The sequence below is a fragment of the Puma concolor genome, chromosome A1 (genome assembly GCF_028749965.1).
Source record: "Puma concolor isolate L17-30 chromosome A1, mPumCon1.1.hap2, whole genome shotgun sequence".
Lineage (NCBI taxonomy): Eukaryota > Metazoa > Chordata > Mammalia > Carnivora > Felidae > Puma > Puma concolor.
The window spans coordinates 224818974-224839042 of NC_141667.1; the positions used below are offsets into that span (position 1 = coordinate 224818974).

At 39.6% G+C, this 20069-nt stretch overlaps 1 protein-coding gene across 3 annotated transcripts; it reads right to left on the minus strand.

Annotated features, from left to right (window-relative positions):
* Window positions 1-8036: 8036 nt before the first annotated feature.
* On the minus strand, window positions 8037-20052 carry NHLRC3 (NHL repeat containing 3). Of its 3 annotated transcripts, none has more exons than XM_086713165.1 (8): window positions 19678-20052; window positions 19432-19460; window positions 18847-18999; window positions 18397-18544; window positions 16037-16183; window positions 13928-14019; window positions 11167-11279; window positions 8037-10331 (listed from the first exon to the last, which is right to left on the minus strand). In XM_086713165.1, the coding sequence occupies exons 1-8, from the start codon at window positions 19748-19750 to the stop codon at window positions 10076-10078; spliced, it is 1011 nt and encodes a 336-aa protein (XP_086569291.1). In that variant the 5' UTR covers window positions 19751-20052; the 3' UTR covers window positions 8037-10075. The 3 variants fall into 3 exon arrangements, with proteins under 3 accessions (XP_086569291.1, XP_025780527.1, XP_086569284.1); XM_025924742.2 differs by having other exon boundaries at window positions 16037-16237; window positions 19678-20050; XM_086713158.1 differs by lacking the exon at window positions 19432-19460 and having other exon boundaries at window positions 16037-16237; window positions 19678-20049.
* Between the last annotated feature and the right edge of the window lie 17 nt (window positions 20053-20069).

Below are 20069 nucleotides of genomic sequence, written 5' to 3' on the forward strand. Positions count from 1 at the left end.
CGTTAAAAAAAATTTTTTTTTTAATTTTTCTAAAAGAAAAAAAGTTCTTTATATTTAGCCATAGATTTTCCAATTCAAGCCCTTCTTTTTGTTGTTGTTGTTGTTGTTTACTCAATTTTGAGAGGCAGAGAGAGACGAAGTGTGAGCAGGGAAGGGGCAGACAGAGAGGGAGACACAGAATCTGAAGCAGGCTCCAGGCTCTGAACTGTCAGCCCAGAGCCGGATGTGGGGCTTGAACCCACGAACCGTGAAATCATGACTTGAGCTGAAGTTGGATGCTTAACCGACTGAGCCACCCCGGCGCCCCAATTCAGGCCCTTCTTATTCCTTTGTGTAGATCCAAGTTTTCAAATGGTATTACTTTCATTCAGACTAACGATCTCCATTTACTATTTCTTGTAGTATAGATTTGATGGCAATGAACATTCCAGCTTGAATGTTTGAGATATCTTTCCTTTTCTTCAAATTTCAAAGAAACATTTGTTGGATACAGAATTCTAGATTGGCCTTACTTTTTCCAGCAAGGTAAAGGTAGTCCATAGTTTCATAATTTGTAGCCATTCTTGTGTGTTCCCACCATATAACAAATATCCCCTTTCCTCCAGTTTCCAAAAACAGGTTCCTCATTTCCTTCTGAACCTTTACTAGCAACACCTTTAAATTCAAATGTTTACTAACAGTCTGTTTACAATGCATGTATTATCTAATACAGGGTTTCAACACTGTGCTCAGTTCCTTCTGAACTCTCACCAGTTACGTCTTTAATATCTTACTTCTACCAACCATCCAAAGCAATCTAATCTTGTTTACATCATACTTACAAATTTTTTCCAGCTTCTACCTATTATCCAATTTCATATTATACTTTTACATCTTTAGGTATATTTTCCAGGTATCAGCTCGGTATTACTTTCCTACAGCTGCTGCAGCAAAGTATCACCAACTTAGGGGCTTAAAAATCACAGAAGTTTATATTCTTTCACAACGTGGACGACCTAAAGTCCCAAATCAGTATCACGAGGCCAGAATCAAAGCCCAGGCAGGGCCACGTCCACTGTGGAAGTGCTGAGGAGGAATCCCTCCCTTGCCTCTTCCAGCTTCTGGTGGCCGTTGGCATTCCTTGGCTTTGGTGGCATCACTCCAATCTCTGCCTTCGTGGCCATCCTGACTCCCCTTCTATATGGCAGATCTCCCTCTGCCTCCCTCTTACGATGAAACATGTGATTCTATTAGGGCCCACCCAGATAGTCTAGGATAATTGCATCTCAAAATCCCTAATGCAGCCACACCTGCAAAGCCTTTTTTGGCAGGTAAGGCGACATTCACAAGTTCTAGAGATCAAGCTCTGGATATACTGGGAGCAGTGGGGAGGGGGCACTTTATTCACACCACCACTTAGTGTTTCAGGTGAAATGGTTCCTGTCGTCCCAGCTTCACTGAATGCCAGCCGGACACAAAAAATACAGCAGTTGTGAGAAAGTAACGTTCAGAAGTGGATTTACGGGGAGAAACAATAGGAAAGCAGGTTGGAGGTGTCTGTGCAAAATGTAATAGGGAATACAGAACGTTTTCGAAATTTCTTTGAAAACAGTATTTCAATACCTAGGGAAGGACAATAGATTCTTGTACCTAATTTGATGAGGAAGAAGCAGGAGGTGGCATACGAGTCCTCCCTCTACAGAAAAAAATAAGTAATAGAGATAGCAATGCTCGAAGTCACAATATTAGTATGGATATTCCAGTGAGGCCCTGAATTCTGAAAAAGGAAACAAATCCAGAATTGGGGAGGGGGAGGAATGGTGAAACAGTGACAAATGAATAAAGGCAAGCAGAAAGGAAATACGAAAGGAAATAGGTCTCAAGAAAATAGAGTAGGGCAAGTGCAGACTGAAATAAAATCCAAGTAGATAGATTAAAAGATTATTTGACCTGAGAAGCTTAAGCTAGTTAACGATCCAATAACTATTAATATAATAGTTGAGTAGATCATTAACTAGTAGGTGGTCAAGTAGGTGGTCACTTGGTCAAGTGTGGACTAAATGAATGACACCTACTACGTTCCAGACACTTGGGCACTGAACAAATTAATCTCAGCCTTATATGAAAATTTATATTCCAGGGGTGCCTGGGTGGCTCAGTTGGTTGAACGTCCAACTTCGGCTCAGGTCGTGATCTCGCAGCTTGTGAGTTCGAGCCCCACGTCGGGCTCTGTGCTGACGGCTCGGGGCCTGGAGCCTGCTTTGGATTCTGTGTCTCCCTCTCTCTGCCCTCTCCCTGACTTGTGAGCTCTCTCTCTCTCTCTCTCTCTCAATAAAAAGAGAGAGAGAGAGCACATTAAAAGTTATTGATTTGTGGGGTGCCTGGGTGGTTCAGTCGGTTAAACGTCGGACTTTGGCTCAGGTCATGATCTCACAGTTTGCGAGTTCGAGCCCCACATCAGGCTCTGTGCTGATAGCTCAGAGCCTGGAGCCTGCTACAGATTCGGTGTCTCCCTCTCTCTCTGCCCCTCCCCTGCTCATGCTCTGTCTCTCAAAAAATAAAAGGAAGGTTAAAAAAAAAAATTAAAGCATACAAATAAAGATGGAAACTAATACAATCATTAGTAAAGATGCAATAATTCAATATTACCAGTAATGAAGCTGTGATTGCATTTTAGTGCCTTCTAACCTGATTTTTAGGGTATTTGCAACAATTATTGTGAATATCTCTATGGGATGCATTAAAAAATCTATATGGGGGGACCTGGGTGGCTCAGTTGTTTAAGCATCTGACTCTTGGTTTCAGCTCAGGTCATGATCTCACAGTTTGTGGGTTTGAGCCCCATGTGGGGCTCCTTGCTGACAGTGTGGAGCCTGCTTGAGATTCTGTCTCCCTCTCTCTCTGCCGCTCCCCTGCTTGCCCTCTATCTCTGTCTCTCAAGAATAAAGAAACATTAAAAAAAAAAAAAATCTATGTGAGACAAGTTTGCATTGAAACCTGAGCTGTTGCATGTGAAAAATAGTTTCTTTTCAGGGGGAAAAAAAAAAAGATAGAAAAACAGGTATGTTCCCAGAAGTGAGCTGATAAATAAGTACAAACACACATAAACACTTAAAAGCTTTTTGAGAACCATTTTCCTCAGTTCTGAACAGAATGACTTCACTTTCCTTTGGAAAATATTTAACAAAAGATTCAACAATGAAGTATTTCAAGATGCATGATAATTTTTAATCTTTAATCTTCGTGGAATTATTAGAAATATTGCCAAAAGGTCACACTACAGAGAAAGCAAATCATACAAACGAACAAGGAAACGGAGTCGAAACAAACTGCTGGCCATTATTATGAAAACCTAGTCACCTGCTGTGTTTGTCCAATACAGTAGCCAATAGCCATATGTAACGATTTAAATTAAGTAGAAAGAAGGTAGGAAATTCAGTTCCTCAGACACACAAACTACATTTCAAGTGCTCAAAAGCCCATGTGCTAGGGGCTACCATGTTGGACAGCGGAAATACAGAACATTACCACCATCACTCTATCGAGCCCTGACAAAGACTGTGCATCCAATCCGTGGTGTATACGACAAATAAGAATAGTTAATATTGAACTACTGGCTTAAAGACCCTATCCCTTTCTCACACCTCCCGTGATTTTTCATTACATTAAAAAAAAAGTTTCTTCGTGTTATATTAAATTTTTGTTTTATAAATATTTTTATAAATAGTTTATAGAACTTATATAAATTATAAAAAATATATTTTATAAATATTGTTTCATTTCACCTTTAAAGGTCCATGCAATGGAAAAGTGGGGAAAAAAGTTCTTGCATCCTTAAAGAATGGATCTATTTCCTTTTATTAGATGAAAATTATATATCCACATTTCCTTCTTTGGCTACGAGAAAACTCAGAATTAAATAATGCTTAATTGCCATAACTATGAATCCAGGTTTTGAATAAATATGTTTTCCTCCCTTCTATGCAATTTTTGACATTACTCTATTTTAACGTATTTTTAAAATGTTATCACAAAGAGGCTCAAATTCTTTTTGGAGATGGGTGGACCATAATTGATAAATTCTATATGATGGCACTCTACTGCCCTCTTTCTTTGAAGAATAGAAGTTTCAAGCAAGAAATCAATTACCAACTAAAGTTTTTCTAACAATAACCATAAGAAAATATCTGCACCTTTCATTAGTCAATATATTGTACACATCAATGCCAAAAGCCATTATAAAATTAAGCAATAATTCTTTACAACTATTTAAAAAAATTTTTTTAATGTTTATTTTTTTTGGGGGGGAGGGGCAGAGAGGGTGGGAGACAAAGAATCTGAAGCAGGCTCCAGGCTCTGAGCTGTCAGCACAGAGCCCGATGTGGGGTTCAAACCCATGAGCTGTGAGATCATGACCTGAGCCGAAGTCGGACGCTTAACCAACAGAGCCACCCAGGCACCCCAAAATTAAGCAATAATTCTTAATAAAATTCTGAGATTAAAAAACTAAGTATGAAAATTACCAACATTCAATAGCAAATATCATATTTGGTAAAGTACCAATATTTCCGTTAAAATCAGAAATAAGACAAAGATACATCATATCGCTACTATCATTTAACATTGTTTTGAACAATGTAGCTAATGCAATAAAATTTTAAAAAAATCAAACAAGCAATAAAAATCTTGAAAGGCATATAGTTATCTTTATTTTCAGAGTGGTATACCTACAAAGTCTGAATATCTATAATAGCTAATTAAAATTAATAAGGGTTTATTAAGGTGAACAGATATGACATACATAAGAAAGAATTGATACCCTTTCTCTATACCACCCAAAACTAATCAGCAATGGGGAAAAAATCCTACTCTAGTAGCTATAATTAATAAACGTGCAGGATAAATTTGACACAGGAATCTAAATGTGTCTCAAAAGAAATGCACAGAATCTAAATTGAAAAAAAAAAACCACCAAAAACATCTTATTAAAGGACATAAAATAAGACATAAGAGCAGACTATTTTCTGGATATAGAATCTTAAAACCATAAAAAAAATATCAATCCAAATGAACGTAGGTTAATTTAATACTGAATTTCTTAGGAATGCTTTTTATCTGCAAGAAACACCCAACCAAAACACTGGCTTAAGTTGACTAAAACACTTAATTATCTCACATAAAAATCTAGAGTAAGGAATTACCAGGTCAATACAGTGGTTCCCCAATCATAAAAACCCAGCCTTCTTTCTGCCTTCCTTAAGAATGTCATTTGTTGCTTTATAGTTCCAAGATGGCTGCTGCAACTCAAGGCATTACATTCAAGTTCGTCAGGGAAGGAGGGAGAAGGCGGTGGTGCTAAGCATACCTTTTTATTCTCTTAAATCCAAAAGCAAATGATTCTCCAGAAATCCCCCAGTAGACTTCCATTTATGTTGCACTGGCCAGAACATCATGACTACCCCTAGATGCTGGTTAGGCTGAGAAAGCAAGCACCTAGCTCTTCCAGTCTCCAAAGTGGTAGAAGGAAGACAATTGAGAATGGGTGTTTAGCCAACCAAGTGTTAGTATTTACCACAAAGTCTCATCAGAATCTCACTTTTTCACTCAAACTGTTCTGTTTCCCAGTGTAGAATGTGTATTCCAGAAAAGGAGTCTACCTTGCTCACCACCATATTCCTAGATGACTAAAAAGTGGCCATTCCTAAATGATAGATGACTTAGTGTATTACAACGGTATCTTTAGTCTTCAATAGTGTGACTAAACACAGAATCACACCATAGGGAAGGTCATCTGGTCTTCTCATCTTCCCAGGGTAAGAATTTCTGCCCAAAGATGGCACGACTGCCGGTCTCTGGCTGACATACTTCAAACGAGTCTCTTAAGGTGTGGGGAGTGCTTACTGTTTGTCAGGGACTAGGTTTAATGTTCTACCCGCACAATCTCATTTCTATTCACAATGACCCTATGAGGAAAATACAAATATTTCCATTTCACAAAGGAGAAGAATGAGGCAGTGTCAGAACAACACAGCAAGTAAGTGGCAGAGCTTGGATCAGAACCCAGGTCAACCTAACTCCAGATTTCGGGTTCTGAATCACTGAACTTTACCACTTCCCATATGAACACAGTCTGTTCCACTGCTGAACAGCTCTTTGCTAGAATGTTCTTTCACTAAGCTGGACCAACGGGCCACACTTATTTCCATTTATTATCTTCATTCTGAAGGATAGCTCAGTAATCCTATGCTCTATGATCACCCTTTGAAGGTCTCAGAATTATTTCCAGACACCATGTTATTATTTTGGTCAACTGCTTTTGGATTAGAGTCTATTTGTGGGATTCTTACATGTAGCATCCGAAGGGAAACTCCACACCACAAATCTGTTTACCAGGGTCAGACTATTATAGGCGCTGAAAACAGGATCCCCCAAGATGGGCCACTTTGACATAAAGGCAGAATTAAATCATAACAATATCCTTTCATTGTTTACCATGGAAGAAACAAAAGTTTCAAAAAGCGCTATTTTTCACTGCTTAAATTCCACTCAGTTCTTACATACAAAGGGAGTATCTATATGTCACTACATGTTCACAGGACTAACTTACTCTATAAACTCATGGATTCTATGGGTAAGTGTCTGGTGGAGAAATTACTGGGCCTCTTTGTAAATAATATTTGTAAAAGAGTCAGCAACTATGAAGCAAAATTGTTTAAAACAAAAAAACCTAGTAAGGAGAAAAGGAATAATTTTCTGCTAATATGAATGTATTTTCTATTACACTAAACTCCTCTTCAGGTTACAGTTTAAAATAAGTTATTCCCTTCTGGCTGTTAGTTTGGCTTTTACTGAAAGTGTTTTGGGGCGCCTGGGTGGCTTGGTCGGTTGAGTGTCCGACTTCAGCTCAGGTCATGACCTCACGGTTCGTGAGTTCGAGCCCCGCATCGGGCTCTGTGCTGACAGCTCAGGGCCTGGAGTCAGCTTCGGAATCTGTGTCTCCCCCTCTCTCTGTCCCTCCCCCACTCTCTCTCTTTCAAATATAAACATTAAAAATTAAAAAAAAAAGTGTTTTGGTTTTTTTAAAACATGGAAATGTCTCAACAGTAAACATCCCAATAATCCTTGGAAAGGATGTCACCTACAAGCTAATTTCCTCAAGATACACAAGCTAAAGAAAAAAAAGTATGGTTTACCTCAATTGTTAAAAAAGTCAAAGTATAAAGATGAAAATCCACTTCCGGTTTCAAGAAATGCTTGTAAGCAGGACTCTACCGCCCTCTCTTGTACCAAGAACGTAAGACACCACCAGTGCAAGGAAGGCACCTCCCAGGGTGAACTGAAAGGAAACTTCTCTCCAGTAGATGGCCAACTGCGAGGGCAAGGGCAGAGGACACCTGCCTGAGAGCCTTCGCACATCTGCGCTTTCACGTTTTTGTTGAATAAATGAATCTCTTTTTTTAAAGGTTTTTTTTATGTGATTATCGCTGAAATTTTAGAGTAAAAGAAAGTCATACATTTAGGATACTTTTTTTTTTCTTCTTGATTCCAACAGACTTATTTTGGTGAGTCAAAGGAGCAAAAATCTGGCAGTTTCCAGTTGCAGTGCGGGCTATCCAATGTACCCTGTTTTAAAATCCAGTGTTCAAAATCAACAAATGCAGAATAAAAGTTGGGACTTGACTGCCTTTATTTAGCCTGACGACTGCAATGCTTGAAGCGGTCTTTTGACCTGGTAAGTGACCGAAGCACAAATTATATGGGTCTTCTTAGTTTACCCTCTTGATTTCACACAGGCTGCCTCTGCAGACAAATAATTCCATCATAGAGACCTGATGTTCTAATAGGGGTTAGGGAAGATACAGTCTTTGGTTTCCTAATTTAGAAAAGTAATCTCCCCCTCCGGGAGATCTAGCCTATACTTCACACGTGAATGAAGGATACTCTCTCAGTGCCAACTTGTGCTATCAGGATTGCTGAAATTCTTTAACAGAATAAGAAGTTCTAAAACTGCTTTTATAACAATAAAATCAAACATTACTTAGAGAGCCAGATAATACTGCCTTTTCTTTCCAAAAGTTTAATTCATATTTTTTAGTCAAAATACAACACATTTTCTCAATCATTTAACCAATTAACCCAAAGGAAAAAAGTGAAATACTATGATTACAAGTATGCTAATAAACACTTTTAGCAAGATATATGGCAACAATACTTTCAACAAGTTTTATAAGAAACTGGCATAAAACAAAGTTAACTATAACATTTTTAAAATGACAAGATCAGTTTACCTAACCTGTATTCCTTCTAAGACGTATTTGCACTTCTTGTCCTGGCTTAAAAACAAAACAAAACAAAACTCTCAAATCACTTCCTTCTATCCAGATAAATTTACTATATTTGCTAAGCTGCATAAAGTTCACGACGATAGGTTTTGAAAACAGCACTCAACGCAAAATTAAGGCAAACTGGATAGTTGCTATCAGGTAAATTAAGCAGCTGGAAGGATCTCTGTTTAAGAATTTCTGCCTCGAATGCCCTGGGAGCTTAGATTTCAAAGGGCACATTTGTATCTGTCGTACATATGATCCTTGCAGCATTTCTGAAGGAGGAAGGAAATGATGCTCCCATTTTACTAAGGAGAAAAACTAAGAAGACTCACTGAAGATCACACAGCTTGGTCAGTGGCACAAACACACTTATCAAAGGCCTTGGAACACAGGACAGTTTCCTGTTGGTAGATTTAACTTTCTAACTGTGTCAAGATATGATCCGAGCATCAAAATAGTGTGAATTGCTTGACGGCAGCTACAATGGGTGATGAGGAAAGTCAGCTCAAGATTTCTCACATGCTACACGATTTACAGTGCAAGTCCGGGATAAGGAGGGAGGTGAATACAAGAAGAAGGGGACGAATGAGTTGACATCATCATACGGCGAGGTCTGAATAGAACCTAGAATAAACTAGAACCGAAAAGATGGTCTTTCATCTGGTATTCAGACCAAAGGGTAGAGAGACGTAGAAATAGAAAGCTAAGAAATTATTCACCTTAACAGATCCCCATATTTACAATTCTAAAACTTCTTTGAGGTAGACAGATGTTAGGAATGAACTGAGTTCATGTTTTAAAAAAAGAAGAAAAGGAAGGGAGGGAGGTCGGGAGGGAGGGAAGGAGGAAAAAAGGAATGAAGGGCCCTATTTTCAGTCGTACCTTTAATTAAAAAACATCCCAGTTAGTACTTGTAAAGATCCCTTTCAGTAAAGTGCTTAAATGCCTGCTGTTTCATTCCTACATTTAGAGGTTGAGACGAAGTATCTTACAGCTGAAGGACCCAGGCCAAGCTGGGCTTTTAAAAGAAAGCCTATCAGGGTTCTCAGCAAGTCTGTAACTTTTTACAGCTTGTCCATTTGGACCACCTTGTTTTCCCCTCTTTGGTTTCTCAAGTTGGGAGCTCGAATGGACTTTCCCCGCAAAATCTCCAGGATTCTCTCAGTCAGATGTAATGTTCCTACAAGACACGCTTGAGGCCTGCTGACACGCTTGTATCAGTTTGCACACTTGTCTCCCACTGGACTAGGTGCTACTGAACAGGCTCCCACAGGTAAGTCCTGATTCTTCCTCTCTGAATCTTTAGGAGCTGGCATCCTGTGGGTACTCATTGATCAAGAGCCCATCTGACTTAATCGCTCAAAAGGTACATTTTATATAAGGTGAACAAACTGGAGGTTTGTAGTCCCTCCCATGAAGTTCAATATATCCTGCAAAACCCGTCTTTATTCCTTTCCCTCTTCCTCCCGGGGAGGATTAGTCTACCTGGGCAAATACCTACCTTACGGTCTTAGTCCCTCTTTCAGATCCCATTTTTTAGAATTACATTTCCTTCGTTAAAATAGCCTTATGCACTTACAAGTAAAACTAAGTCATGAGAACAGCAACAAAACATATGGTCCTGAAGGATATAAGAACAAACTCTTCTCATCACTAGATCATGGGAAAATAAAGAAACAAATACTGGTGCCTGAACGTTATTTGTAAGGACATGACAATGAATTTGAGAATCTGAACTTCCACTTGAAACATCTCCGGGAAAAGAAACATTATGAATGTGTGAACGAAGGAAAATAGCCCTCCACTGGGACATATTTTTGCACTTGCTTTGCTCCGATTTCGGCTACATAGATGGCTCCAGTCTTCCCGCTGACATCTAAGAGATGAGGTAAAACCTGGTCTGCTAGTTGGATTGTGTTGATCATGGAACAGTTGCCAATGCTTCCCACTGGGGGTGCGGCCACCAGTAAGACCCTGCTGAGATTCAGCTGGGCTACGATCACGTACTTCCCGTCAGGAGTAAATCTAAGGACAGAGACATTTTACAGAATAAATGTATGCAAGATCAATATAAATGTTGACTTCTTCAACATTTTTCTCCCCTACAACGCTTAACAACAATAGGCATCTATACTTGCTGAAGGTTGCTTTCGAGGAGAATTTAAGTTTGTCTAATTCTGTTTATGAGGGAATAAAGATTTGTGAAGGTAGATGTAGCCAAAGAATAGCTTGAACGACAACAAAAATACGCAAGAACCACACAAAATGAAACTAATGGACAGGAGAGTCGGTGCTAGGCTGACACTACAGACTCCAGATTTCTATTTTCGTTCTACGTTTAAAAATTCACCACGTGTTGGGGCGCCTGGGTGGCGCAGTCGGTTGGGCGCCCGACTTCAGCCAGGTCACGATCTCGCGCTCTGGGAGTTCGAGCCCCGCGTCGGGCTCTGGGCTGATGGCTCAGAGCCTGGAGCCTGTTTCGATTCTGTGTCTCCCTCTCTCTCTGCCCCTCCCCCGTTCATGCTCTGTCTCTCTCTGTCCCAAAAATAAATAAACGTTGAAAAAAAAAAAATTAAAAAAAAAAAAAAATTCACCACGTGTACCCTGAGGGTGAAAGCTGTAGGAGGTCCAGCATATGTTATCTGACACCCCGACCCCACAGTACACTGGGACTTTAACTGCTTTTCTTCCTCTGCTTGGGATCTGAAATATGGTTACGTATTCTCTGCGAACTTGTTTCTGTTCCTTTTCCACCTTCTGAAAACAATATTTTAACGTTTCAGCTAGCTCTTCAGAGAAGCAAACATAAATCAGATTTAAAAAAGCATTAAAAAAACAAAAAAAAAAAGGAAAACGTTACCTGACTGAAGAAGGTCCCTCTTCTGTGAAACAATTATTCCATGCTCCTAACCACTCCCCAGTGTCTTTATCAAATACTTGAATTCTTTTATTTCCTCGGTCAGCAACCCATACCTGAGAAAGCAAAAAAAATGTTTTTTGGAAAAGATCCACATACAATGAGAAAACAAAAAGGGAGAGGGGCGGGATGGATGTTTATTTCTACTAGTTTCCCATACATCATCTCATGCGGTACTCAGAGGGCCTCAAAGAAGGTAAGCCCTATCTTCAGACAGGAAATTAAAGTTCAGAAAGTTTAATCCCTTGTTTGAAGTGAGCTTCCAATACGTGGGAGAGCCACTTTAGGCCACCTGTCTCAACTCAAAGCCCACACACAGTACTCTGCCCGCTCTACCAAGCACCCGAGTAACAAGAAAACCGGAGTCCTCCATCATGATGCGGAACATGAGCAACACCGAGGAGGGACAGAATTCATCCGTTCCTCTCACAGGCATTCACCTTCCGGCTGAGTACTGCCACCCTGCCAGTTCCAGGGCTAGGTTAGAAGACAAAAAGAAAGAAACACAGCCTTGTTCCTCAGGAGCCCAGGCTAGGGTATTCATTCCTATCGCAGTATCACTAAACATCCACCTGCTATTTAGCAAGGCATGTCCAAAGTGCCAACCCACTGGAAGAGGAAGCTTAGAAGACTTCAGTAACTTTTAAGAATGACAGTAGGCTAACGACAGGTTTAATTCCGTTTTGCTATAGGCTGGTATGAGTTACTAAGGAAACTACTGTCATAAAACAGGAGAGTAGATTCACGTTAAATGGCATCTCATGTACTATATCTGATACATGCAACCTACAGCATACACACAGCGAAATCACTTTATGACATGCAGCTAGGATTATAGAGGGGTATGTGAGAATGGACTGGAAGTATGGGCCTGCCCCACTGACCTCTACCTTCTTCTCCTTTCAGGATCTTGGGTTTGTGGATTCAGGGACTGTTTCTTCAAGGTAACCCTAACTATGTATTTGCCAGTATGTTTGAGTTTCAGTAGCCACTAAATTCATCTACAATAAGACACAAATAAACTGTTTCACTTTAGAGAGGTTGTTGATCTCTATGTAAGGCAATTTCTCAAGACCTTTTCCTGATTCGTGATTCTTTAGTAAGGATGGATTTCCTTAAAGATTTTGGGATTACTGTCTTAAAGATGAGTGACCAAGGAAGAAATATAGTTTAGGTCGTAAGATTGAATAATACTTTAGATTGTTAGCGTTATCTTTCCTACTGAACAAAATCTGAGAAATCTTGTTTAAGAAACACCGGCAAGTTTACCTCTGGACCTAATGAACTTTTCACATAGGCTTGGATGATGACTGAGTCAATCACGTAAAACGTTCAGAACAGCATGACTGTGGTTAAAACACAAGTATGCGGAAATGAACATTCACATTTCTCATCATTCAGTAATGCCAGAGGATGTCCATCAAATGTTCTCCAAGGCCTCTCAAAAGGGCACTTATCACTGTGGAGAATTTACCAGGGTCTAAGTCTTGCCTGCTCAGAAACTTGATCTTGTTCTTATCCCACAAAGGGAGAAGTTAACCAGGCCAGCAGGGTAATGTGTTTAAAACCAGAATTCCAACTTTCTAGCTCCCCATTTACAGACAAAATTCACATGTTCAGTTATCTTCCTATCTACACTGAGAACTACCTGAAGATTTTATGATTAAAACATTCTCATTTTGTCTACACAGGAAGCCAAATCACAATCAGAAGGTTGCTTGCCAAACACAGAGCCAGAAGTGGAAACGGATTAAATTTCTAACGGTATGAAGCCAAGATTGTCTGATGCATCTACTGTGTGTGTAGTAAGTCCTTTAGTCACTTCAGTTACATATAAGATGACCAGTATGTGCCAGACGCCCAGATATAAAGCAAAAGAGACTCAGTACGTGCCCTCATACAGCCTACACTCTGTCAAGGGAGACAGTTAATTGATACGATAGTGTGACAGTTACTATAATGGGGGAAGTACAGGCCACTATAGGAAAACAGGAAAAACTAAGGTAACATTTTGGGTGGGGTTTGGTTTTGGGAAAGTAACCCCAAAGAAGTGGTATGTATGCTTAAAGGTATGCAAAAGAGACGGGTGGGAAAAAAGAAATGGGTTGAAATGCGTCAGTTAAAGTGTTCTGTTCCCCACACTGGAGCTAGTGAGAACAGAGCTTGCCAAGGTGGCTCTTGTTTTCAAGCTTCCAAGGTTAACCTCTCCCTTCTCCCTTTTGGTCAACATATCCTAGAATGAATTTAATTCTGAAGTTAAAAATATATTCAAACACATCGTAGTTTTCTTAGTGGGAGGGTGACTCATTTCTTCTTCAGGTTACTTATGTTCTATTCCTTTATTTGTTCCTTCTACCTTTCAGTGACATAGAAAATCTATTTTGTTCATTTTTAAATATTTGGGGAACTTTCTCCAGTATGGGACCCAAACATTTGTAAGAGTACGTGGGTATACCCAGCCCCAAAGGAACTGCCCAGACATACCCAGATACACACAACCACAAACATTCATACGTAATTTATACATTCAGAAACACACATGTGCACCAAGATATATATAGATATACATATATCTATATATCTATATATATCTTGGTACCAAGATACAAGATACACCAACACACACACACACACACACACACACACACACACACACACACATTTAGATACACAGTTCCAGATACAACGAGAGTGTATTTTTTACCCGACCAGCCGAATCAACTGTAACGCTGTGAGGTATGTTGAACTTGGCAGGCCCTGTCCCCCGTTCTCCATGCAGCCAAAGTATCATAAAATCTGGACAGTGGTAAACATAGTTAGTTGGTCAGAGCAACATATAGAATACCTGACACATTTGCATGTTATATTTTATGTCTTAAGTTGCAAACAAACTATTCAATTATACCTCCAATTGATTATGCTTTACTGGCTTTCTGTTTGTATACCACTTTAATTCTTATGCTTTACCAGAAAAAAAAATTCCTTCTCTGTTTCAAGCAATTAATCGACTTCTTTAATGACTATCTCCACTTGAATCTTTTATCACTCAAAACCACTGCTGTGATTCATGTCAACATCTCCCTCAAACTGATACCCCTTCCTAACTAATCGGTTATTTGGTATTACAATTCCTCTGAGCTTAAAAATTCACATTGTTTTTATATTCTGTCTCCTTTATTACCTCTACCCCTATTACCTCTACCCCTAAAGATATGCCCAAGCCTGAGTCACAGGTACTCCTGTATCTGTAAATGTGACTTTATTGGACACAGAGTCTTGGAGATATAATGAAGTTCGGGATCTTGTGAAGAGATGATCCTAGATTTAGGGTGGACCCTAAATCCAATGACTAGTGTCCTTGTAAGAGAAAGGAGAGGGAGATTTGAGACACAGACACACACAGAAAAGAAAGCCATCTGAAGACAGAGGCAGAGACTGGAGATATGCTGCCCCAAGCCAAGGAATGTCTGGAGCCACGGGAAGCCGGAGAGGCAAAGAGGGATTCTCCTCTCGTGCCATTAGAGGGAGCATGGCCTGCCCATTAGATTCAGGCTTCTGGATTCCAAAACTATGAGAGAAAACATTTCCATTTAAGCCATTTAATTTGTGGCAATTTTTTAAAAAAGATATTTAGTTTTGAGAGAGAAAGAGAGAGTGCACGAGCGCAAGTGGGGGAGGGGCGGAGAAGAGGCGGACAGAGGATCCAAAGTGGGCTCTGTGCTGACGGCAGCAGCCCCAAAAGGGCTCAAACTCATAAACCTCGAGATCGTGACCTGAGCCAAAGTCAGATGCTTAACCGACCGAGCGACCCAGGTGCCCCTGTGGCAATTTTTTTTATCACAGCCATTCAATCTGTCTCCTGAGTTTGGTTGTTTCTTTCACAGAATTTTTTGAGTCTTGCTTTATCCCTATGTCACCTCCCTTTAACTATCACCAACCAAACTCAGTTACTGGGTGATAAGCTGACTACACAGCTTCCATGTAGGGGTTTATATCGTGTCCAAATGACAGAACTTACTGCAAATATATCTCGGTACAGTGTCTATTGTAAACACTGCTTCTGTAACATCACCTTCCCACTAAAAAACCTCAGACATTTTAAAGGCAAAATTATGGCTTCAAAATTCTTTGATAAGCCTTCAACATCCCAAATCGTACTTTCGACTATTCAAAAATTACATCCTAAGCTCCTTTCCTGGAAAACTTGCTAATTACCACCTGTAGACCTTGTGTGATGGAGCTTGTGAACGTTCCTCCCATCTCCCTTCTCCTCCCACCAAAATCAGTGTAGTTCAAGAACTACTTCTTTTAGGAACCCTTGCCCTACTTCTCCAGTCAACAGAAGTTTCTCCTCCTAGTCTCATTTTACTTTATCAATACCGCAGAGTACCATTTAACGGTTTCATCTGAAATAGACCTGCACCTAGAATACTACTGAGGACACAACAACAGTAAAATACAAACACAAACTTTAGCTGATCAAACTGAAGGATACCTCAGCTCTGGGATGTCAGGTTCCCAATCTCCTTATTCTGAACTGGACAGGATAACCACTTACTTCTGGAGCCCACTATAAGTCCCCAAAGTGCTTCCAGTTTCATTCAAAGCAAACGCCTACCTTTTGAGAATTAAGCAAGCCTGTCATCAGCACCATTTAGTATTGGCCATCCCACACATCTCACTTGAGCCCTTTACACACAGCTTCATATACAACATGCAACAGTTATGATATTTACCAAATATCAAGCAAACTAAAGCAATGCAACTTATTGAATAACATTCTTATAATGCCATGCAAAGCTAAGCCAGGTACCTTGGGACAATTTGATCAATCTGTTATTCAATCCTCCGTCTCCATCCACGATGTAAATATCTCCTGTGTCGTCTACATACAATTCTGCAGGGTTATCAAACTGTAGGGGAGTCAAACCAGTGCCTTTCTTGCCTGGGGTACCCAACACTTGAACAAGATCACCAAAGGAATTGTATTTTTTAATAGTATGACCATAGGATCCTATAAAGATAAACACACACACTTCACAAATACAACCACTGTCCAAACATTCATGTTTTTCAAGTAAGCAGAGAGCAAAAATGTACTAGAATTAAACAGTTAATTGAGCTTCTTCATTAGTTACAACCAAACTTATTATGAATTAAAATCTCAGGTACTCCTAAATAAGTAGATTCTAAATTCAAGTAAATCAAACCAAAACAATTGGCTCCTTATACAGGAAGCTTGTGATGCTAAATTATAGGTAGATCATTTTCTTTTTTATCATAAATACAACCTTGAAGGAGCATTCCTTGCAAAAAGAAACCAAAAAGGAAGTGGAAAAGGAACTTATATCTGAAAATCATTATTTCAATCACATGCGCTCAAATTTTAGTAGGTCAACAAAAAGTGCACTATAATACAGATTTTAAAACTACCCTTTCTCCTAGTGGAAACAAGTTCAAATTCAACCCATTAACATTTTTTTCCTAAGAAGGGAATAAATCTTCCCAAATTGTTAGTATCATATCCTTTCACTTACATCAAGACTTCTTTGAGTGGAAATTCCTTACAAGCAAAAATACAAAGTATTAAAAAATAGGAAAAAACCATAAAGTAGTTAAGAGAAATCAATTTGAAGGCATACCAAGACCAAACTAACTGTTAGGCATTCAAAAGATAAATCGGATACACTGAGCTTACTGGAAATAAAGTGAATCAAACTTGCATTACAATTCTAACTTAAAAAGTGTATTTATTATTATGCCTCATTTGAAAGCTTGAGTTAGTTTGTAGCAATAATAAGAGAACATAATATTATTACAGAATGCAACCTTCAAAATTCCTAAAAAATTGGCAAAGGACACAGAATACCAGTGGAAAACATTCTTGTGGATTTTTTTTTTTATAGGCTCATTTACAGCCATATTTTTATTAAAGGAATGTATTTCTTCAAAAAATGGGAAGGAATATAAAGTGTCTCCATATTTGTGCATGAAAAAAACCCAGCTATAATGGAAAGAATGAAGAGGTCATGTGTGTTCTTTTTATTTGTGGGAATCAATGAAGTATTTTATAAAAAAGGATCACATGAATGGAATAAATGAAAAACTAAAGGCTTTTAACAGTAAATTCTGAAAAAAAGAGAGAAAAGAGCCATATTTCATTACAGTATTACAATGAAATCAGATGCAGTCTAGATTTTTTTTTAACCAAAATCTTACAATCCAAACTACATTTTGAAATGAATGGATTATCAGCTGAAGCTCAGAAATCTCTTGGGTTCTGAGAACAAATGGTAACAGCACTTCTAACAAAAACTGAGAGTTCACTAATTCCAAAATGGCATCTGAACTAGCCAGAAGTGAAGAAACAGGATGTCCTTTAAGCCATGAATGTAACTGGGCCCAAGAATACTAGAAACACTGTCTTTATGATCCCATTCATTCCTGAGATCCTGACATAATGCCAGGTTATCTAGAAATACTGTCTTTATGATCCCATTCATTCTTGAGATCCTGAAATTATAATCACAAGTCATCTCTGGTACTATCTTGTCTTAAGCCACAATAATACGCAAACAGTTATCTATGAAACCATTCACAGCTATAAACTCAACTGTGCTTGATTTACAACATACTCTACTAAAAATGTTTTTTGGAAGGAAAATTTCAGACATGCTGCAGTAGGTAGGATTTCAGAAACATTAACCCAGCAGTTTCTGCAAATCTTGCATTTTGGGCAACAAAGCAGTTCTGGTTTCTTAGCACAATCTCTTTTGAAAGAGAACTGGTAAAGGAAAATGAGACAGGGACGTCACTAACTCTCAGAGATTGTTAGTTCTGTGGCTTCACACAAGAGGTTTACATTTAACCTGGGAGGAGCAGCTGATGTTTTAAAAACTATAAAAAAGGATCCCTGAAAGTATAGTCTCACAACTGGTGCTAACAAAGAGGAAAAGTCCCTTGACAAGTTAATGGAAGAATCACAACGGTAGCCTTCTTGTTAAATGTCTTGACTCTACGGAAGTACAAGATTTTTAGAAAGGAGTGATTTCATAAATCATTAAAGAAATTATAATTAGATTTAGCAACTCTTGATTTTAAAGCATACAAGCAAGAACATGGGCAAAAATATGATTTGTAGCAAGACAATTTAATAGATATTACTACACATACCACTTCCTACATCCGTGATCCAGACAGACTGTTCATGTAGTGTACTGGCTGCAAATATACCATGAGGTGTGTCAACTGTGTAATTCCAGGATCGTAGGAAATATCCATCCTCTGTGAACACTAACACCTTTGGGATGTTATCCCCTCTCTGAAGGTATATAAAAATAACTGCTTAGATAAGATTATTTTTTAGAAAGTAATCTTTATTTTGGTAGAGAAAAACAACAATTAAAGGTTAATTGAGAAATTAATAATGCTTAAAAACCATCTTCAAAACCTAACAGTATTAACTATTACATTCAAAACCAAAATATTTACTCAAAACCAATCCAAAAAAACCCAAATTTCACGATTACCATAATGTAAACATACATGGTTACTTAGTGCAGCAAATCAAGAAGCTGTTTCCTTTGTATTCATAATTTTTTTTTTAATCCCAATTTTACTAACCTGGGCTACGTAAACCAATCCGCTGAGGGAGTCAATTGCAACACAAAATGTTGTTCCAGTAAAGTATTCTGGACGATTAGGCCATCCCACATCCAGCCGGTAAAGAATTTCCTTGCTTGTCCAGGAAACTTGAAAAGCAAATTTCCTTAAAACCTTAAAAAAAAAAAACAAAAAAAAAAACCCCAGAAGATTAAGATTCAGTTCACTCTCTAGGTTAAAAAAATAAATAAATAAATGTTTATTTAAAAAAAAAAAAATTTTTTTAACGTTTATTTATTTTTGAGACAGAGAAACAGAGCATGAACGGGGGAGGGTCAGAAAGAGAGGGAGACACAGAATCTGAAACAGGCTCCAGGCTCTGAGCCATCAGCACAGAGCCCGACGCGGGGCTGGAACTCACGGACCACGAGATCATGACCTGAGCCGAAGTCGGACGCTCAACCGACTGAGCCACCCAGGCGCCCCAATAAATGTTTATTTTTAAGCATGCCTTGACACCTGATACAGAGGTGTTGAGGCTGCTGGACAGAAATGATTGGGGAATGGGTTTATACGTCGAAAGACCAAGGGGGCCACAATACAAACCTGCAAATTATTTGGAGACGTAGTGGGGTCTGGGGAAAGAAAGAACACAGAAACGGCGATGCATCATATACAAACTTTTAAACCCGAAGAGACAAAGCAGGACGTCGGCAGTTCGGCCCGGGTGGGGGTTTTGAGACAAGCCAGTGCGGGAGCCAGGGCCCGCCACCTCCACCCCACAACAGCGGCGTCGCCTCTCAACGGTGCCGTCCACACACCCGACAGACGCGTCTTCACTGCTCAACTCACCGGCGAGCCACAAAAACGCGAATGCAAAACCAGTAATGCAAGAAAGAAGCCAGCGCCTGCCAGGCCGACCCATAATCTCGCCATGACGAGACGGAAGGGTCCGCAGGCGGCTGGGGGCCACCTAACGCTCTCAGGTCCACGCAGTTCGTCGCCGCATAGGGCGTCGGCCCAACCTCGGGGCCGAAGCTCCTATCTCCAATTCCCTCTCCCTGGATGCGCGGGTTTTGAAAACCCGGAGGAGAGCACAGATCGGGGTGAGAGAAAATCAGATCTCGGGTAGCGGTTTCCTGGTGCGTTCGGGGTCCACGCCCCCAGGTCACGCGGCTCGGGCTGACCCACTGACCACCCTTTTCCGCCCCTTGGGGCGGTCCACACTGCGGACTTCGCCCGTC

Excerpts from the sequence above, each read along its gene's own strand:
- NHLRC3 (XM_025924742.2), bottom strand. The coding sequence starts at position 19,750 with ATGGGTCGGCCTGGCAGGCGCTGGCTTCTTTCTTGCATTACTGGTTTT. Across the intron at positions 19,000-19,431 it reads CGTCTCCAAATAATTTGCAG|GTTTTAAGGAAATTTGCTTT; the intron begins GTTTGTATTGTG and ends TTTTTTTTTAAG. Across the intron at positions 18,545-18,846 it reads GATTGGTTTACGTAGCCCAG|AGAGGGGATAACATCCCAAA; the intron begins GTTAGTAAAATT and ends ATATACCTTCAG.